Raw genomic sequence first — 23021 nt, forward strand, 5'->3', positions numbered from 1 at the left:
CATGTGCTAAACATCTTAATTTCTAAGATCATACATGTTTAGGGAGCTGTAGGCTTATTTAAGCACTGTAGTCTGGCGTGTTTAGCGGACCCCACTGTTTGTGGACCTTTTTACAGTCTTATCTGACTTTGAGCATAGCTACATTCATTCTCAAAATCGTCAAGTTAATAATTCAACCCATGGTTTGGGTTTGACAACTTTCAGTTTGATGTCTTATAAAACTAAGGACTTTTTCCTAGCCAGCTTGATCTGAAAATGACTCCGGCTATTATTAAAGTCCGTTTCCCTTCTTGAAAAGAAAAAATACTTTATCCAGGGACAGCTGTAGGCTATCACAGCACAGCTAGTCCTAGGAGTCATAGCATATGAGGCGACCTCATCCGCCACCGGCCGTTATACTTGGATATTAGCCTACCATACCCGGGGAGCAAGGGGGAGGAGATAGGTGTCAGCGAACTGGCTATGTAGCCGGCTTAATGGCCACACTTTAGGCACAGCGGGACTGTATCATGCATACACTATGATTTTTGTGTTGCTAGACGAACGTTTGCTCAAATTAGTTCTACGACAACGGATCCAGTGCGACAGGTCCTAAAATACTATGCAGCTAAAGACTTCACAGTGAATGTATCGAATATTATCGGGCAAGCAATAGGGTCGGTCGGTCGATTTGGCATAACGGTTCAGCTATCAGTAGGCTAGTACGGCGGCGAAAGACGAGAAGAGAAGTGCCCTCGCAATATAAGTCAAAACAACACTCTCGAGCGAGCCATCGACTTCAACAGCATTTCGCCGCTCTGAAATAATATTGCTGAAGCAACGATCCGACCGCAGCACATCGGGGCGGGAGTCATATTCTGATTCGGACCAAGACAGAGACCACACGTCAGAAGCGGCATATTCTGATTCGGACCAAGACAGAGACCACACGTCAGAAGCGGGAGGAGGACACACAGACACATCCATTTGTCTTGCTTGACGCGAGTAATCTGATTTCTTGCAGATATCCCGAATACGGAATAAAACGACAAAACACAAAGATAATGTTGAACAATTCTCGACGTGTAGGCTACCACCAGGACCCAACACACTGATTTCCCCTTGATCCGACCGACCGGGCCGCAGAACGGGACGCCGCAAAACCCAAATGTAAATGTAGCCTATCCATCTCTTCTTATTTTATGTCTGTAATAAATGTTGTGTCTGTGTGTGTGTCGCAAACAGTCACGCTTTAGCCTATACAGGCCTGAATAATCTGTCACCCAACGCATGTTGGGTGGTTAGCAAGCATGTATTGTCTGTAAAAACTGAAACCATGCTAGACAATTTATCCCTTGCGTGTGTGTTATTACTAGACAAACCGCGTGGCACACAACCTGTTACAAGTTTCAATCACTCTTGTGCATGAAACGACTGCAGGTAAAAATGTATCGAATGCAAATATAGCGTAGCGAGCTCGCAGTCACACTCAAATAGTTACATTGATTTGTCCGGCTTGTAGTCTACACTGGCCTACAGTAGCTAGCAAGCAAACATATGACAAAGGTTAGCCTATGCAGATTTAGATCCGTGCCAAGACCGGCACAAGTATGCCATTTTCAAAATAATGTGTTGCTTTTTGTTGTTGAGTTTACTTAATGGGTCGTGATAACTCCTATTTAGTGCAAAACAGACTTGTCCCGTAATTTTCTAATAGAGGAGGACCGTGGTACTTAGGCTATTTACGCGCATTGCGTATTTTGACAATTGAGTCTGAGCCACGTTGTTGCACGGGCCTGCCAGCTAGGTTTTGACTCAAACGAGTCTTTGTTTTCTGGCATGTTAGCGATATAGCAACGTCAAGATATGCTTGGCATCATGGGGGACGGGGTTATGGAGGGGACCAGTGCTTTTTTTATCCCCCCCTGTAAATTGCTGGTAGCCTACAGTCAGGAGGTGTAACCTATGCACTGCTGTGCTGAACAAAAAAACACAGCTAGCCAAGATACATCTGAAAGTATTTATCTTATGTCCAGATAGGCCTTTAGCCCGTCAATCAAAACCGCATGCAGGTGCACCCATTTGTTGGTTATGGGATTAACCTGTTGTTGTGTTCCCCTATTGTCCAACATAGCCTAGGATGGAACAATAGGTCCCGCCCCAACAACATCCCCCTCCACCACCCCTCATCATATCCCATCTGTACTCCTATTGTCAGCTGTCAGCCCATCTCCTCTCTTTCTCTCTCTCTCTCTCTCTCTCTCTCTCTCTCTCTCTCTCTCTCTCTCTCTCTCTCTCTCTCTCTCTCTCTCTCTCTCTCTCTCTCTCTCTCTCTCTCTCTCTCTCTCTGTGTCACTAATTCCCTCTCTCCCAGCTGTAATCTGTCTAAATCTCCTGCTTTTCTAATCCCTTTCTAAATCTATTTTGGTTTCAGCCACCTTTCTCTCTCTCTCCACCTATTCATCCTGTCTCTCTCCAGTCCCTCTGTGAGTACATGCATTTACCTAGAGAGCAATGACAGTGGAAAACCTAAATTAATTAATTCACCAATGGCGCCTGGTAGCACAGCTGGTACAGCCAGCGATATATGACGGCCACAGTGTAGTCAATGGATTTGTCAGCATTTGTGAGATTAGAGTGCAGTGTAGGGTCTGTCTACACACAAGGTAATTACTTGAGTGGATACGATTTTGATCATGTTTTAAAGGCAGCATGATGACACTGAAATAAATGTGACATTCGTAGAAACTATACGATGACAGTTGAACAGTTTTATATGTGCATATAACTATAATTTATTGTACATTTACTGCGCTTATAATCAAGGTGGGTGAAACTTATTTGATTGATTTTCTCAATTTTTTCTCCATGTGTTCCCCATCCCCCCATCTTCTGTTTGTTCTCTCTCTCTGTCTCGCTGTCTCTCTGTCTGTCTGTCTGTCTGTCTCTCTCTCTGTGTGTGTGTGTGTGTGTGTGTGTAGACCCAGAAGCCACCCAGGCCTCTGCTGGTTATGAGCAGAGGGTTGGGAGGGAGGTGTGGGACGTTAACAAACATTCCACCCACAGCTTTATCGTAGCCCTCTCTTTCCTCATGTATCTATTTTATTAACATTAACTGTAACTACTAGCAAGTCCATTTTCATTCCCAAAATATCCCCAAAACTAGCCTACTAAAAACAAATACAGCATTTGACCACAGACCGCATTAGCATAACATAGCATAACACTAGCATAACATTGCTATTAGCATAACATAACTAGCATAACATTACACAAATTCTGTGCCAGTGTTCTATTGACAATACTTACACGCTGCCACACATTCTAATTATATACCCATCAATACCTTCAAACATCTAGCAGCAAATGATAATTGGAAACTCTGCTACCGTAGCTTTGAGAGTACCCTGCATAGATCAGTCATTCAACCATTCCCACTTGTCAAGTGGTTTGAGGGCAGTGGTGAGGCACCTGTTGAAACACACACACACACACTCTGGGACCATGCTGAGCATCCTGGCTGCCGGCTCCATCTTCTTCCCGGGCCTGTTTCTACTGTCTAAGAGATGCCTGAAACACGGCCCAGGCCTGGGCTTGAGCGAGGGAGACGCCACTATCGTGTCTGCCAGGTACACACACACACACACACACACACACACACACACACTTACAAGTCAGATACATGAGTCAATGTAGGGACTATGCCTACCTATCATACCTTTACCTTATGCTATTCTGCTTTGCTTGACATTTTATAATATTCTGCTATGGTTTACATTGTTGAATGTCAATACATTTTTCTATGGAGTTGTTATGGGTATGAATATATCAATTGAAACCCCACTCTCTGGCCCCTCTCTCCCCACTAGGCTGGTGTCATCCATCCAAGCCATCATGGCTTCCACAGCTGGCTACATCATCGCATCCTCCTGTGAGGACATCATCGAGGATCAGTAAGTACAAAATAATGATAATGCAGTAGTAGTTGCTGTAAAGTTTTGTGTTTCAGGTGTGTGTGTGTGTGTGTGTGTGTGTGTGTTTAGTGAGGCTCCTTAACAGCTTCTACCCCCAAGCCATAAGACTGCTGAACCCCCCCTTGTTTTTACACTGCTGCTACTCACTGTTTATTATCTATGCATAGTCACTTTACCCCAACCTACATGTACAAATTACCTGGACTAACCCCCTGTATATAGCCTCGTTATTGTTATTTTATTGTTACTTTTTATTTTATACTTTAGTTTATTTAGTAAATATTTTCTTAACTCTATTTCTTGAACTGCATTGTTAGTTAAGGACTTGTAAGTAAGCATTTCACGGTAAGGTCTACACCTGTTGTATTCAGCACATGACAAATAACATTTGATTTGTGTGTGCAGGCACCTGCACAGATAGGCTCTACCTGTGCAGAGCACATGCCCGTTTGCCCTTCCAGTCTCTAAAGTGCCCTTTGTTTTGGGTATACAGTTTTTGTCATTGTTGTTCTGAACCCACTCCCCACAAGTATTAGTTAAATATGTGTAATTTAATTAGCCATTAAGATGTGGCCATCTATTGCTTTTATGTAACTAAATAATCAGTCATAATTGCTCAACGAGTCTGTATGTCAACGCGTGCTGTAGGTGGGTGCAGTGGTGGAATCAAACGCAGGACACATACGGATAATCCAACAGACTTTAGTGATCGCCAAACACGGCAATAGGTCCACTCTTGCCCGAAGGCGAAATACGCACGAAGGCGAACAAAACAAAAGCGCACAAACAGGTGCGTAAATACTCCAACAGTGGAGGGAAGCTCAACCGAGCGAAATACAGGAAACACGCCCTATACACGACTGACAAAAATCAATAACACACAACACTAGACAAACACAACGAGAAACTTATAGAACACTAATTAGGCTTAAACAAGAACAGGTGTGACAACAAACAGACAAAAGCAAACGAACATGAAACATACAACGGTGGCAGCTAGTATTCCGGAGACAACGAACGCCGAAGCCTGCCCGAACAAGGGAGAGAGGCAGCCTCGGCCGAAACCGTGACACTGTAACCGCAGTTACAAATGTTTTTTTGTTTGAGCACCTGCCCCCCAAAAAGTCTGTGCACTGCCCAAAGAGGTGTGACACCTAAAATATTTGGGTCCTTAAACTTCCACTCACGGGTAGCCAAAAACAACTAATTGAAGGCCATGCCCCCACTAAGCCACTCCTCCAATATAATTTCCCAGTGTGCCTTGCCTTTTCGAGTGAATTGTAGAGTTACCACCCATGACTGTATTTTTTGGTGACAGAGACATGGTTGTTGAATTCGTTCATTTTCAGTCCAGTGGACTTTACCAAATGAGTTCCTACTGTATTCCTAATGGTATCATTAAAATTAAGCTCTTTAGGACAATACAGTAAATAAGGCCTTAGTAGGCCTAGTTTTACCCTACCACAGTGGTGTTAGAAACCTCCTGGTTTACAGGCCACATCAGGCCTGCAAGTCACATTCTTCTGGCTTGCAAAGTGATGTGTAATTCCTATTGGAATTCAGCCAGTTAGGACATCCAACAGTTTGAATTTGCATTCACCTGCACCTGCATTCAGAATGACTGTTAGGGTTAGGAACATTGTGAGGAGACTAGCTAAATCAGGGGTTCCCAAACGTTTTTGGCCCGTGACCCTATTTTGAAATAAAAAATGTTTCGTAACCCCAACATGTAAAAAAAGTGATGTAATCAACGACCAATGTTTACTTATTTAAATGGAGTTATGACAGTCTGTCAAACATTGTTTTAGACTGATTTGTAATAATATTTCAATCTGAAGTATGGTTTGAAAAACATCAGAAAGGATTTGTGAAGTTCAGGATTTAGGCAAACATCAGGCAATACTTGTGTATGATCTTCTGTGTAGAAAATAACCATCATTGATCATGTTATTTTTCCACCAGTCTGATTCACTGCCTGGTCCTGTCCACTCTGTTCTGAAGGAAACAGAAGACATATATGTGTTTCTGAAAGTCTTATGTTTTCAGGGGTAGCTTCAACCGTTTAAAAGTTAGAGCAACATTTCTAGGAAGAAAACAGACACCGCTCTGTTTATTACAACCACATTTAGCAGCTACTGTCACGATCGTCGAACAGAGATGAGGACCAAGGCGCAGCGTTGCAGGCAAACATACTCTTTATTAGAGACACGATCAGAAACAACAAAACGAAAACGTGACAGTTCACGGTCTAACACAACCGACTAGAAACAAGATCCCACAAACTCTGTGGGGAAACAGGCTGCTAAAGTATGGTTCTCAATCAGACAACAAGCAACAGTTGAATCACGTTGCCTCTGATTGAGAACCACACTGGCCAACATAGAACCACAATACCAGAATGTGAAACCTAGAACAACACACATAGACTTTACACACCCTGGCTCAACATATTAGAGTCCCCAGAGCCAGGGCGTGACAGCTACCTCTATGAATCAAGCACATTCCCCCCCCCCAGAGTATCTAAACCATTTTAAACTGGAACATCCATTTCAATAAATGGTGCAATAAATCTAACTGATTGGATTAGTTTAGAAGAATGTATGTTATTTATCTTTATGTAGCATAAGATTAATCAGTCAATGTACATGCAAAAACACAGATATTAAAAAGAATCCTAGAAATATCTACCTGCAGTAGAGCATGCTGGGAAATCTGATAATGATGGGCTTGGTTTTGATGGGAAGGTTTTACTCTCCACAGAGTAAAACTGACACAATCACACTCTCACACTCAACACTGGTTATTAACCCCAACACTGGGGTTATTTTACACCAATGAGTGTTAATTTCACTCTTACAGAGTTAATTTAACTCCTGAATCAACACTCAAAATGTGATATTGAAAAATCAACACAAGTTAACACTGGCCAATTTGCTGTGTATGTTTAACTTACGATCCAAATAAAGTATTCAAGTGTGTGTGTGTGCATGTGTGTACGTAAGAATCTGTCATTCTCTCCCTGCTCACCTTGTCCCTGTTAACCTAATTAGTATTTCAACCTAATTAACCTCTGTCTGTCCCAAAGCCAGCAGCACTATTTTAGTATCTGTAATGCAGTCACACAGAAGCCATAAACCTAGACTGCAGCATGCTGCTATGGAAATGTAGGAGTAGCTACTCAAACATGTCTCCACTGGTTTTACAACTGCAACTTTGTTAACAGTGGACTACAGCAAAACTATACAATGCACACTGAAAGTGTCATGTTTTTGATTAGAGGAAGACGGTTTGTTTTTGGTTGGAGGAAGAGGAGAGGAAAAGGAAGAAAGGAAGACACTTTAGACTAGTGAGATGCTCTGTGAGTCAGACACTGTCGTCCTAAGATAACTCACAATGTGACACAGGTGCTCCTCTTACCCCCCCCCCCCCCCTCTCTCCTCTTCCCCCTCATCTCCATCAATTAGAAGGAGGGGGGAGAGAGAAGGGGAGAGAAAGAGAGAGAGGAGAGGGGGAGAGGAGAGAGATGGGGGGGGAGAGATGGAGCTAGAGAGAGAGAGATACTGCCAGCCACCGACTCCCTCCCTTCCCTTGCCCTCATTTGACAGTCAAAGTCGGGAGGTGCTCGTGTGAGTGCCGGCTCATTTGACTACCAAATCACGAACCCGTCCGAATCACGCTCGTGGCCCAGAGCAGTGCATCCTGGCCAGTCACTTAACCCCCTGACGTCTAGGCTGGAGACTCACAGGATGCATCGCACTGAAATAGGCAATAGTGTGTGTACATGGTAGTCACATAGGCAGGTACAGTGTACATGTAGTTACAGTGTAGGTACACATTGTTACATAGAACTTAAACTGTTACACCTTCCCTCTCTCTCGCTCGCTCTCTCTTTTGCTCTCTCCTTTCTCACTTTCTCTTTTGCCCCCCCCCCCCTCCCCCTCTCCAGACACTGGCTTACCAGTACCTATATCCTGTTTGCGGTGCCCTACTTTGCGTACGACATCTACGCCATGTTCCTGTGCTACTGGCACAAGCTGCAGGTCAAAGGGCACGAGGAGGAGGGCGGCAGGCCTAAGCCAATGGGCTCGGCAGTGGCCAGCTACCTGCGCCGAGAGTTCCTCATGGTGCTGCACCACGTCGTCATGGTGACCATCTGCTTCCCCGTCTCCGTGGTAACTATCACTGTAACTAGGGTGGCGCCAGCAGACTATTTTGTTAGTCTACCGTGCCATGGTCTGTCTTATGTCTAAAAATGAAACAATTATTAATTTTAAATGATACACGCACACACACTAACCCTTAAAGTCTTGACAGAAAGAGATGATCAGATGGCGATTTGGTTTCTCATCCCTAAAATTGTCCCTAACTGGCTGCCATCTGCAGACTAGACTCTTTCCTGCTCCAATACCCATCTGCCTCCTAGGAGACTGTTGCTACTGGCAGCGGCATGGCAGCCAATGTTAACATCCCTTCTATGGACACGTATTTTTAAGGAGAAAATAAGGTGTGCGTGTTTGTGAGCTTTTCTTTCAGTGGGCTGTCTATATACTTTATCAGCCATATCATGGCTCTCTCTCTCTCTCTCTCTCTCTCTCTCTCTCTCTCTCTCTCTCTCTCTCTCTCTCTCTCTCTCTCTCTCTCTCTCTCTCTCTCTCTCTCTCCCCCCCTCTCTCTCTCTCTCTCTCTCTCTCTCTCTCTCTCTCTCTCTCTCTCTCTCTCTCTCTCTCTCTCTCTCTCTCTCTCTCTCTCTCTCTCTCTCTCTCTCTCTCTCTCTCTCTCTCTCTCTCTCTCTCTCTCTCTCTCTTTCTGTTAGTTCTGGAGGCAGGGAAAGGGGGATTACTTCCAGGGTGTCATGTTCATGGCTGAACTCAGCACTCCGTCCGTCTGCCTGGGGAAAATCCTCATCCAAGTAATACTCACTCACTCCTCTATCTCTCCTCCTCTCTTTGGACCCCTGTTCTGTCGCTCTTGCTCCCTCTCTCAATCGCTCTCTCTTTCTTTCGCTCTCTTTCTCTTGCTCTCTCTTTCTCCTCTTGCTTTTTCTCTCCTCTTTCTCTCTCCTTCTCTCGCTCTTTCTTTCTCTTTCCTCCTGCTTTCTCTCTCTGCACCTCTTCTTCCTTCTACCTTTCTTCCTCAGTCTCTTACTCTCCTTGCAGCAGTTTAAGAACTTGAGTCTTTCTGATTCTGAAGTGTTCACTTACTAGCTTTCATGTTGACATTCTTGTCTCCTGTGATTTTGGGTTAACATTTACCCAAGATTTTTTTCTCTGTCCTTCACCCTGCTCTCGTTTTTTTCTCCCTCCCTTGCTCCTGCCCTCTCTCTCTCTCTTTCGATCTCTCTTTGTCCCCCTCAGTACAAGAAGCAGCACACTCTTCTTCATAAAGTGAATGGCGCTCTCATGCTGGTCACTTTCTTCATCTGTCGAGTTCTGCTCTTCCCCTACCTCTACTACGCCTACAGCAGGTAACATACTGAACACTGTCTGTCTGTCTGTCTGCCTGGCTGTCTGTCTGCCTGTCTGTCTACTTGTCTGTCTACTTGTTTGTGTACTTGTGTCTGTCTGTCTGTCTCTGTCTGTCTGTCTGTCCCCAACTTCATCCATGCATTTTTTTTATCTCACGTTCTTAAGATCTACGATGGTAGGCTACAAGTTTAAGTTTGCAGGCTTCTGACCTAGCTACTTAGCTAGCAGATAATATAATTCATAAATAAGCAACATTCTTTCTCATTGTTTGATTGAAAATATCTTGCTTGCTTGTATGTAGCTATCTAGCTACTCAGCACCACGTCACCATTTTTTTTGTTATCTAGTTCTATCAACCCTTAGGGAAAACTACCTGATTTCACGTGGAAAATCACGATTTCACATGTGGAAAATCAAATGTGAACCCATGTAACAACGTGTTATTTGGAACACTTCACGTGACATTTCACTTATGAAAACATGCACTTTTGGAACATGAGTCCTTATGATACACACACAGTGCTTTCAACTTACATATTTGACACACTTTGACATACTCTGAGTGTACAAAACATTAGGAACACCTTCCTAATATTAAGTTGCACCCCCTTTTGTCCTCAGAACAGACTAAATTTGTTGGGGCATGGACACTACAACGTGTCGAAAGCATTCTTCAGGGATTCTGGCCCATGTTGACTCCACTGCTTCCCACAGTTGTGTCAAGTTGGCTGCATGTCCTTTTGGTGGTGGACCATTCTTTATACACACAGGAAACTGTTATGCGTGAAAAACCCAGCAGCGTTGCAGTTTCTTGCCCATTCACCCTCTGAATGGCACACATACACAATCCATGTCTCAATTATCTCAAGGCTTAAAAATCCTTCTTTAACCTGTCTCCTCCCCTTCATCTACACTGATTTGAAGTGGATTTAACAAGTGACATCAATAAGAGATCATAGCTTTTACCTTGATTCCCCTGGTCAGTCTGTCATGGAAAGAGCAGGTGTTCCTACAGTTTTGTACACTCAGTGTACAGGACTACATTGTGTATGTTTATTGATACAGTAATTATTATTCAACGTGTCCTCACCTGGGATTTGAACTCACAACCTCTTGGTTCACGGCATTCCAATCTTTCTGCTATGTCATTACATCGGTGTCAATAACTGATTTCACCTATATTTCTACACTTTGGACATCAAAGTGAATCTCAGCTTTGTTAAAAAAACAGTCAATTAAAACTGTTATATTTATCAGAGTTATTCAGGAATAGCATTAAAACAGAATAAAATGCCCCACCAACATTAGACAACTATACAGAAAATCCTCAAATTACTGATATAAGTCAATTAAATCAATGATGAGAGAAAAGCCAGATTAACTGAACTAAAATAGCAGTGCAGATGGCACTCTTTTGCTAAGTGCAGAGATGTACTGTATTATAGGTCATTAATGTTAAGGCTGGCGCAACATAATTACAGCCATTTCTGACTGAAAAGTTGTTACCAAAATCCCTAATTTGTTTAGGAAAGACATTCCCTATTACCTCAACCCTTGCTCTCTTTACGTGACACGTATGCATCGCATGCCCGTGACCAATAGGGCCTGACCTACAGCATATCTTAATCACATCAATAAATTGGTTATAACAAAATCCGAACACTTAACAGCAAAATGGATGCAGGGGACGTGACAAATAAACTCGAAAGGGGGGAATGTTTAGGCTACTGGTTGCTCATAAGGTAAAGGGGAAGTAAGATGTGTGGAATAAATGTGACTAGTTGTGGAAAATACTGGAGATCAACAAAAATAATGTATGGTGCAAGCGCTGCGTGCATATTATGTGTGCCAAACAGGTGCTGTTAGATTACAATATAATTTTTCGGACCGTTTGGAACAATGTTGTCACGATCGTCTGAAGAAGCGGACCAATACGCAGCGCGTGGAGTGAACATGATGACTTTATTTAATAAAGCAACCACGAAAAAACAACAAACGACGATAGTGAAGTCCTCTGTAACACTGACAGAAACATGGAACAAAAACCCACAAACAAACAGTGAAACACAACAGTATAAATATGGCTCCCAATCAGAGATAACGAGCCGACAGCTGACACTCGTTACCTCCGATTGGGAGTCAATGACCAAACATAGAAACAAACAACCTAGACTAACCAACATAGAAATACACCCAAGTCCCAACAAAACAACACACTCTAGCTCACATACACAAGTCCTAGAGCCAGAGTGTCACAGTACCCCCCCCTAAAGGTGCGAACTCCGGGCGCACCAGCCCACAGTCTAGGGGAGGGTCTGGGTGGGCGTCTGTCTATGGTGGCGGCTCAGGCACTGGTCGTGGTCCCCACCCCACCATAGTCACTACCCGCTTGTGTAACCTCCTCCACATGACCACCCCCAACTAAACCCCACAGGATTAAGGGGCAGCCCTGGACTAAGAGGCATCACCGGACTCAGGGGCAGCACCGGACTAAGGGGCAGCACCGGGCCAAGGGGCAGCACCGGGCTAAGGGGCAGCACCCGGGCTAAGGGGCAGCACCGGGCTAAGGGGCAGCACCGGACTAAGGGGCAGCACCGGACTAAGGGGCAGCACCGGACTAAGGGGCAGCACCGGGCTAAGGGGCAGCACCGGGCTAAGGAGCAGCACCGGGCTAAGGGGCAGTACCGGACTAAGGGGCAGCTCCGGACTGAATGGCGGATCCTGGCTGGCTGGCTCTGGCGGATCCTGGCTGGCTGGCGGATCCGGGCTGGACGGCTCTGGCGGATCCGGGCTGGCTGGCTCTGGCGGATCCTGGCTGGCTGGCGGATCCGGCCTGGACGGCTCTGGCGGATCCTGGCTGGACGGCTCTGGCGGATCCTGGCTGGACGGCTCTGGCGGATCCTGGCTGGACGGCTCTGGCGGATCCTGGCTGGACGGCTCTGGCGGATCCTGGCTGGACGGCTCTGGCGGATCCTGGCTGAACGGCTCTGGCGGATCCTGGCTGAACGGCTCTGGCGGATCCTGGCTGGACGGCTCTGGCGGATCCGGCTGCTCATGGCTGGCTGACGGATCTGGCTGCTCATGGCTGGCTGACGGATCTGGCTGCTCGCGGCTGGCTGACGGATCTGGCTGCTCATGGCTGGCTGACGGATCTGGCTGCTCATGGCTGGCTGACGGATCTGGCTGCTCGTGGCTGGCTGACGGTGCAGGCTGAGCGGCTGGCGGTGAGGCGGACCCCAGCCTCGGAGAGTGGTCATCACCTCCCGCAGGACGGTTCCCATCTGCAGGAGCTGCTCTTGCTGGACCCGAACCTGGGCTTCCAGTCTTGTACGGGCTGCGTCGGCTCCTGCTGATTCCATCGCTGGTGTATGATTCTGTCTGGCGGAAGGCTCTAGCGGCTCCTGTCTGGCGGAAGGCTCTAGCGGCTCCGGTCTGGCGTAGCACACCGTGGACCTGGTGCTTGGAGTAGGAACAGGCCGGTCCGTACCGGGAACACACACCACTGGCCTCAACCGAGGATCAGGAACGGGCCGGACCGGACTGGCAACACACATCAGTCCTTCACGCCGTGCCACAAACACTTCCCTCCCTCTACTCGCCAATGGCTCCCGTGACTCCGTTAGCCTTCTCTCCTTTTCTCCCTGTGGCAGCCTCCTGCTGCCCAGCCGCCCAAGCCATGTGCCCCCCCCAAAAAATTTCTTGGGGTTGCCTCTCGTCCTTCCGACGAAAAACCTGCTGCCGCCGATGCTCCTCTCTCGCCAGGGCCTTGATCTTCCCCCAAGGTCCCTTGCCCCCGAGCATGTCCTCCCAGGACCACGATTTGCCCACCTGGGCCATCGCCAGCCTCTCGATCTCCTTACCAGGCGCCTCCACCCATGTCCAGTCTCTTTGCTCCTGGACACGCTGCTTGGTCCTTTGATGGTGGGTTTTTCTGTCACGATCGTCTGAAGAAGCGGACCAATACGCAGCGCGTGGAGTGAACATGATGACTTTATTTAATAAAGCAACCACGAAAAAACAACAAACGACGATAGTGAAGTCCTCTGTAACACTGACAGAAACATGGAACAAAAACCCACAAACAAACAGTGAAACACAACAGTATAAATATGGCTCCCAATCAGAGATAACGAGCCGACAGCTGACACTCGTTACCTCCGATTGGGAGTCAATGACCAAACATAGAAACAAACAACCTAGACTAACCAACATAGAAATACACCCAAGTCCCAACAAAACAACACACTCTAGCTCACATACACAAGTCCTAGAGCCAGAGTGTCACAAATGTAAAGAACACTAAATAAATTATAAGCGTACCAGATAGTCTGTTGTAATGTTTTTTTGTAAAGCCTTTATTACAGCAAAGACAAAAAACAGTCGCATTAATTCGTGAATGCAATTTCCGAAATGGAACGGTTTATTTATTGTTTAAGTTAATTATTCAAGGCTTGCTTTATTTTATTTTTAAAATAAAATGCTTGATTGCATTTCAAATCATGAATGACGCGTATGCTGTGTGATGACATGAATTAATGAATGATTGATTGATACAGTAGCCTACATAAGTATTGAAATATAGGCCTAAGTAAGTTACGGTATTAAGACTAAACAGGACACGCTCTTAGGCCTACAGCTCAATGGTGGTTATACAAGGCTGCTGCTATACTAAGCCTACTCAAAATAATGGCAAAGCAAAGATTAAAAATAGCTGAATTTGTGAAATTGTTGCGTGAGGCTTGGTGCTCACGGAACCAGTAGGCTATTAAACAAACACTCAAACGGGCAACAGAAGTAGGATCTGTCTTATTTCTGTAGATATACACTACCAGTCAAAAGTTTGGACACACCTACTCATTGAAGGATTTTTCTTTATTGTTACTATTTTTTACATTGTAGAATAATAGTGAAGACATCAAAACTATGAAATAACACATATAGAATCATGTAGTAACCAAAAAAGTGTTAAACAAATCAAAATATATTTTCTATTTGAGATTCTTCAAATAGCCACCCTTTGCCTTGATGACAGCTTTGCACACTCTAGGCATTCTCTCAACCAGCTTCAGAAGGTAGTATTTAAATTAACAGGTGTGCCGCCTTAATGCATTTGAGGGGGGTATACCGAAGATAGCCCTATTTCGTAAAAAAGACCAAGTCCATATTATGGCAAGAACAGCTCAAATAAGCAAAGAGAAACGACAGTCCATCATTACTTAAAGACATGAAGGTCAGTCAATACGGAACATTTCAAGAACTTTGAACGTTTCTTCAAGTGCAGTCGCAAAAACCATCAAGCGCTATGATGTAATTGGCTCTCATGAGGACTGCCACATGAATGGAAGACCCAGAGTTACGGATAAGTTCATTAGAGTTACCAGCCTCAGAAATTGCAGCCCAAATAAATGCTTCACAGAGTTCAAGTCACAGACACATCCCGACATCAACTGTTCAGAGGGGACTGTGTGAATCAGGCCTTCATGGTCGAATTCCTGCAAAGAAACCACTACTAAAGGACACCAATAAGAAGAAGAGACCTGCTTGGGTCAAGAAACATGAGCAATGGACATTAGACTGGTGGAAATTTGTCCTTTGGTCTGGAGTCCAAATTGGAGATTTTTGGTTCCAACCGCTGTGTCTTTGTGAGTCACGGTGTGGGTGAACGGATGATCTCCGCATGTGTAGTTCCCACCGTAAAGCATGGAGGAGGAGGTGTTATGGTGTGGGGGTGCTTTGCTGGTGACACTGTCTGTGATTTATTTAGAATTCAAGGCACACTTAACCAGCATGGCTACCACAGCATTCTGGAGCGATACGCCATCCCATCTGGTTTGGGCTTAGTGGGACTATCATTTCTTTTTTAACAGGACAATGACCCAACACACCTCCAGGATGTGTAAGGGCTATTTTACCAAGAAGGAGAGTACTGATTGATGATTTATAAGGCACATTTAACAGTTAGGCTATTGATTATAGACCTAATTAAGTTTGAGTTTTCTCGCTCCTCACTTTTCTTAGACAATTAAGGCAAGGTCTGTTTTCTCGTCTCCTAACTCTGCTGCTGCCTCCACCACATTGTTCTCAACACCAATATGCTGGTTAAGTTTGCTATTATGCACATAGCAACATGGTCTAGGAAAAGGCGCCAATTCAACAGCGCACTGATGTGTTTCAGAACCGCGGACAGCGACCACTATCCAATGCGGGAGAAAGTGCATATAAAAAAAGTGCTATATAATAATATACTTTTTATTAGTGTTGCACCGTTGTTCTTATGTAATATAACCATATACAATTTCAGTAGCACATGTCTTAGAGTGATGGACATGTTACAACATGTAAGCACATGTGAAAACATGATTTCATGTGAAGTGTTCCAAAAACATGTTTGCAAGTGATTTCACATGTGAAATTTCACTTACACACGTTTTCACATGAAATGTTCCAAAAACAAGTTTTCACATGTTGTCACGTGTAGTTTCATGTTATCACATTAACATAAAATGACGTGATCACAATGTGAAATTCATGTGTTTTTTCGGTAAGGGAAGCATTCTTCTTATTTGTATTAAATCAGATTGTTCAGTTGAAAGTCATTAGCCATAAACCGACATCCTTGACTATAGCTAGCTTGAGACAAGGTGTCTTGTTTTAGAACTTGTTCAAATGAACAAGTTTGCGCTAAGTAAGTTTTAAAAATCTGGGTAAGCTTGTCAGCTAGCAACATTAAGCGAACATTAACCCTCATTCCCCCCTCCTCCTCACCCTCCTCCTCATTGTGTTGCAGGTATGCCTCCATCCCCCTCTACACAGTGCCCCTGGTGGCTCCCTGGCAGTGCAACGTGGGGGCCTTCTGCCTCATGGCCCCACAGGTCTACTGGTTCACCCTCATCTGCAGGGGCGCCTTCCGCCTCTTCACCGGGGCCTCGCGCTCCCGACCCCCGGCCCCCCTCAACAAGCCTGATGGGGGCTGCTGCCCTGGCCAGGGAGACCGTTTACCTCTTCCAGCCAACGGCTACAGTCCCGTCCCCTACCAGGCAGACAGAGAGACCGACACGCACTGAGAAAGAGAAAGAAAGCGGGAGGGAAAGGAAGATAGAGCACTGTGGGGATGGGGCCAGCCAGACCAGGCCAGGGGAGGGAAGACGGAGGTCTGTCAAGGGAATGTATTGTACTGTATTGCAATGACGCTGTAACCTAGGAGAGAGAAGAGAGGGAGAGAGGAAAAATTGTTTCTCATCCACTACCACTCTCCCTCCCTCCAATGCCCCTTTAGAGTTACATTGACCTCTGGAAGACGAGAGAGACAGATTGAAAGAGGAGAGGGTGAAGAAAGAAAGAAATGAATAAGGGAGAGAGATAGATAGAAGCATAGACAGGAGAAAGACTTGTGAAATGGCAAGTATTTAAATATTACATGGCTGTACACACTGATTTCAAACGGAATGGGGAAAAAATGTATGGATTGGAAAGCGAAAGGATGATAGGATGAGAGAACACATTGAAGAGCAATAGTGATAGAGGGATGCACAGAAGGATACAGACTGATTAAGCAAGAGCGAAAGATCTTATTTGACTGAGTTAAAGGGATAGATAAAAAGTAGTCATCTCTTGAAAGAGGAATTCAACTGCTGTTCTAGATTAGGGACGGATACAAAATGAATATATCATAATGTATAGAAATATGTAGTCAATTATTATTTGGTGACCATTTGATTTTGGTGACTGCAAAAAGGGGAACAAAGACAATACCAGTATTTCAACTTGGGATTCTGGTACTGTATTATTTGTCCATCAAGATGATCTACTCTGGATCGATTGAGTGGGTCTTGTCTTGGGAAAGGACAGAGGGACATGCACCAGCACCTCTGGTATCGCTTAGTTCTGCCTTCTCCCCCCTCTGAAATTCTCTCTCTCTCCCTTTTCTCCTTTGAGAGAACTAATGTGGTAGGACAGGAAGGGAGTTTACCCCAAAATGTGACAAGTTTATAATAGTAGAATAGTACATTTTAGGTTTTTATATTTATCTCATTCAAAGCATTTATTTATTTATTCATGTTGATAGTTTTTGATTTATTTATGTATTGTGATTTCTTAGTACGGGTAAACATTTGTATTCCTCCCACCCTCTTGTACTCACTCCACACTTCAATCAAAAGAGGAGAGAGATGGAATGTTGGAGAGAGATTAATGGAGAGAAGGGGGAGCTGTAGACTCAAATGGGACAATGATGCAGCCACGCTGTCCCAGTCACCCACCCAAGTTGAGTAACGATGGCAGGCAGTCTTCAATACACCACTGGGTGGGTCTGTGCAGCTTACCAGATCTTTACAATGCCTGGATAGGTGTTTAATGGCTCAGAAACCCCATCAACATGATATAACGCTCTTATAATGTGCACAGAACCTGTGTATCAGGAACACTGCTATCATCACCATGGTACTGCAATGTTTGGGAAGGCTGTTGTGGAATATGGTCTCCTGCAGACTAAACAGGGGAACCACGTTTTAGAATCTAGATGCATTCTAGAGGCATTGTACAGGCGTTCTAGAGTCTGCTGATGATAGGGATTCCTAGATGATCTAAAGCAGTATTATGAAGGATTTAGAGAGAGTAAGTTGTTGCAGTGTGTTCAACTGTATGGGTGGGATTTGAAATGGATTGCACTGGCTGACTGGTGCTAGTAATGCACTGTACTGGCAACTGAGGTACTCTAGTCTCTTTATGCACTGAGGGATTTGTTTGATAGGACCGAAGAAGAAACACATTGACAATGGACTGAGAGAAGGGACTGTTGAGGTTGGGGGGGGCATGGGTAGTAACATACAGCCATACACAGGCTCCAAGTTCTAATTTTTCGCCACTATTATTACTTGTGTTTGTTCTGGTGCCGTTTACTCATGTTGACACAGTGCGCAATGGCACCAATGTAGCTATCTATCTAAGGTTGTGTCATAAATGCCATTTGGGACGAAACCTAAGTCAATAGGGTTGAAATGTGCTCCTTGAAACTCAACCCCAAGGTGAGCGGACCTTGAACACTTGACCACTGCCATGGGTTGTGACTTGGGAGCAGGTCGACAGTGGGACTCTACTAGCCTGGTCCCAGATCTCTACTGGTACATGGAAGAAAAGTGAACAGATAAAGGGACTACTGTATAATACGCTGGACTATACTTATTGCATCAGGCTGTTTTCTGCGAATGGCTTTTTGACCATTGGCCAATATTAACCTGGGAACACTAACACTTAACTTAGAGTTACTATTTACAATGGTCAGTTATGGTACTGATTAAAATGGCTTATTGAGGACTTGTTAATCTCCGCACCCAGAACCAAATCAGTTACTCGATTTTAACATTTTGAAATGTTTTGTTACGATAGATATATTTTTATTTTCATTCATGCTTTATAACTGATTTAAAGGCACTGATTAAAGGTACATTGATTGGGAAATTGTATGATCAACATTCTTTTGCATGCCAAAAAGTACTGCTAAGTGTCGGACAAGGGATATAAACTGTAGTGTTGATCGTACAAATCAAATGTCATTCCTCAAAAATGAATGATATGTTCACAAATGTCAGTTGTAACAAAGATTAGGGTCTCTATTCAATCCGCATTACGGAAGGTCAGCTTTACAGCGTGATTGAAATTTAAAGGCAATGTTCCCACTTTAGCGGAGACTGCATTCACGGTAAACGCTGCATATGACGGCTCAATCGGAAATTGCCTATACATTTATATCGCGTAATCTGTAATGCTTCAGTTTAACGGATTGAATAGAGCCTTATGATTATATTTAGGCGTCTTCAACACCAGAGCTGTTTTTTTCTGTTCCTCATCTGACTGAAAGAGGTCGCTGAAACTGCCACTAAATATCAGTTGCACTCGATTGCAAAGTTTAGTTCCAGAAGATATGCTTTGAGTGAGTGGGATAGTTGTTGGAGTTAAAAGACAAGTTGGTGATGAGTTAAGCCAAAACTGTAACGGCATCTCCTTGCAACTGACCCCCTCTAGTCCATTATAAATGATGCCTTCATGTTAAACCCTATGAGCAAAAAAATAGGTATTTCAACCAATTTTCCTTACAAGTGTTACCTCCCAAAAGAAAACATCATCCATTTTACCAGTACCTACAGTTCGGTATGTGTCCTCTGCCATATTGTTTATTTTATTAATTTATTTTAATGTGTCTCTGTTATTTATTGAAGAGGTTTGAATGTACATATGAATACATATGTAGATGATATATATCCTGGACGTATGGGCTTGTGTTCTGTCTGTTGACTGCTGCCTGACTAACCGTGGGCTCTACTGTGTAAACTCCTGTCTGTGTCTGAAATGGTACACTGTTCCCTACATAGTGCACTACTTTTGACCAGGGCCTGGTTAAAGTAGTACACTACAGTATGTAGGGAACTCTAGGGTGCCATTTTGTACACAGACCTGTTCTGTTGACTGACATATACTCTCCTCTCCTGCTCTGACTACCAACGTGACATCATGATTCTACCATTCTAGCGCCAATGCATTGCTTTTGACAACATGCACCAGTCTCATCGTGGTGAAGAACTTTGAGTGAAGTTTTGCTTTACATGCAACAGATTGACCAATAAAATCCTCCCCATTGTTTGTGCATAAAGAAGATTCCTGGTTGAGTCTGTTTATTTCATTCAAGACTCACTATACTTTGAACAATGATCTCACTTTAAATGGTATTCATTGATCAATTCTCTCAAGACTGCTGTTTGAGTATCCTTCCTACAGTCCATGGTCCACATTCATAAAGCTTCTTAGAGTAGGAGTGCTGATCTAGGATCCCCCCCGTCCATGGAATCTTATTCATTATGATCTAAAAAGCTAAACTTCTCTGAGATGCTTCATGAATAGGTACCCAGAGCTCTGCAATTCTGTTTCTCAAGGGTCAAAGTAGGACTACTGCTGGTTGTGAAATACTGCCAAACTTGAGTGGGATTCTATAAATGAATAATATTATAGGCTATACTGTATTATATTTATAATATATTATATTTTAGTTGAACATAGACTAATTCATTTTAGCAGATGGAAATATGATAACATACAGTATATTAGATCTCCCGAGTGGCGCAGGGGTCTAAGGCACTGCATCGCAGTGCTAGCTGTGCCACTAGAGATCCTGGTTTGAATCCAGGCTCTGTCGTAGCTGGCCGCGACTGGGAGACCCATGGGGCGGCGTACAAGTTGTCCAGGGTAGGGGAGGGAATGGCCGGCAGGGATGTAGCTCAGTTGGTAGAGCATGGCGTTTGCAACGCCAGGGTTGTGGGTTCGATTCCCACGGGGGGCCAGTATGAAAAATCAAATAAAAAATAAGGTATGCACTAACTGTAAGTCGCTCTGGATAAGAGCGTCTGCTAAATGACAAAAAATGTATAATAAATAAATACATTAGTTTATAGAGAATTGCGTAGAGTGCCTATAGAAACCCCCATGAACTTTTTTTAAATTATATATTTTTTCTACAGATCTACACAACATACTCTACATTTCCAAAGTGAAAGAAGGTTATAGAACATTTTCCAAATTAAGAAGAAAAAAAAGAAATATCATAATTGCATAAGTCTCCACTCCCCTGATTTAATACTTGGAAGAACCTTTGGCAGCCATTACAGCTGTGAGTCATTTTCATAAAGATTCTAACAACTTTGCACAACTCTTAGGGCATTATATATCCCATCGTTTTTGTTAAAATTGCTCAGGCTCAGTAAATTTGGTTGGGGATCATTAATGGACAGCGATATTTCATCCTTGTCTCAAATCTGTTAAGCAGATTTAAGTCAGGACTGAGACTAGACCACTCAGGAACATCCAACACCTCTTGGAAAGCCATTCTGGTGTGTCTTTGACATTACAATTTTTTTAATTGTCTCGCTGAAAAATAAAACTCTATCCCAGGGTTAGGTTTTCATCTAACTTTTACCCGGGCTTTGCTCCTTTCATATTTACCCGTTGCTTCAAAGGCTCTCAGCATCAACAACCCAGGGTTTAAATACGTCATTGGTATCATTACACATTTACGTCATTTAGCAGACGCTCTTATCCAGAGCGATTTACAGTTAGTGAGTACATACATTTTTCATACTGGCCCCCCCTGGCGTTGCAAGCGCCATGCTCTACCAACATTTACATTACATTTTAGTCATTTAGCAGACGCTCATATCTAGAGCGACTTACATGAGCAATTAGGGTTAAGTGCCTTGCTCAAGGGCACATCGACAGATTTTTCACCTAGTCGGCTCGGGGATTAGAACCAGTGACCTTTCAGTTACTGCCACAACGCTCTTAACCACTAAGCTACCTGCCGCCCCAACTGAGCTACAGGGGACTACACAATTGTATAGTTGCCGTGGCGCCCTAGTAGCAGCCTAAGCATAGAGGTCCTGTAAATTTGTACATATTTAGTTATATTTTAGGTTTTTTCCCCCAACATTTTTTTAATCAGCTCTTTCTTTTTTGATAACATTTACTTTTTATAGCATATATCTGGTGAGCCACGGATTTGCAGATTGACTGACAGGTTAAGACGTTTTGAGAAATAGAAAAAAACGAATAGCCTAAATCAAACAGAAACAAACAAAACAAACCATTTCGAAGTTGCAGCAAATTTCGAGTTGATTGTGGTGCGTTAGCGTAAATCCCTCACTGAGACGTAGTAAACCATGCAGTAGTTACCACAGGGTTATGCTGTGTTCAAAACAACTGGGAACTCGGATCAAAACGAGCTCCGAATGGGAAAAAACGTTTGAACGGTCATTCAACTCGGAATTCCAACTCGGGAACTCCCTCTTTCTAGAGCTCCGACTTTCCGACCTGAAGATCACTGACGTCATGATTTGACTTCATCTTTTTCCGAGTTCCCAGTTGTCTTGAACGCACCAATAATATTTGGTAGTACTGCGTCAATGGGCTCCTAGAGCAAATAAACTAGATAGTACAATGGTGTTCGTCAATCGTATCTAGTACATTTATGAATATCTACATAACAGTGAGCGTCCAGTAAACCATGTGACTTGTAATCGTTTTTCCGGGATTGCTTCCGCATGGTTTCCACTAGATAGCACAGCCACAAGGTTAACATTTGCTTTTTGGTCTCAATTTAAGGTTAGGATTGGGCATAAAGTTTGCAGTGTGGTTGGGGTTAAGGTTAGGATTAGGTTTAAAATCACATTTTAAAGAAAATGAATTGTAGAAATAGGCTGGGTGGCTGTGGTAACTAGTGACGAATCTTCTGCATAGACAAGCCAGGCACGCCCACCAACCACTAAAAACACAGAGACAATATAAAAGCAAAATCAAAGAAGAAGCGCATTAACCACCGACTTTATCCAAGCTAGGAGAAGTGAAGGATCTGCTCAATTATTCAACAAAGGTAAGAAACTCGCATAGCTACTCGAGACTAGTAAGTAGCCTATTCTCAAGTGCAATAGTTTTAACAAAGTAGGCCTAATACATGAAGCTCTGGTAGTGTATAAGTAAACTTCTACTTGCTTGTGGAAGTGAAACAGATTGTTCATAGATTCCTCTTTCAACTTAAAAAACAACATTTACACCTCAACTTGGT

At 43.8% G+C, this 23021-nt stretch overlaps 1 protein-coding gene across 1 annotated transcript; it reads left to right on the forward strand.

Annotated features, from left to right (window-relative positions):
* Positions 1-430: 430 nt before the first annotated feature.
* Positions 431-20068, forward strand: LOC121550354 (ceramide synthase). Its single transcript, XM_041862580.2, has 7 exons — positions 431-1149; positions 2961-3608; positions 3849-3932; positions 7900-8125; positions 8767-8862; positions 9308-9417; positions 16206-20068. The coding sequence occupies exons 2-7, from the start codon at positions 3346-3348 to the stop codon at positions 16480-16482; spliced, it is 1056 nt and encodes a 351-aa protein (XP_041718514.1). The 5' UTR covers positions 431-1149; positions 2961-3345; the 3' UTR covers positions 16483-20068.
* The last annotated feature ends 2953 nt before the right edge of the window (positions 20069-23021 follow it).

The sequence above is a fragment of the Coregonus clupeaformis genome, chromosome 35 (assembly GCF_020615455.1).
Source record: "Coregonus clupeaformis isolate EN_2021a chromosome 35, ASM2061545v1, whole genome shotgun sequence".
Classification (NCBI taxonomy): domain Eukaryota; kingdom Metazoa; phylum Chordata; class Actinopteri; order Salmoniformes; family Salmonidae; genus Coregonus; species Coregonus clupeaformis.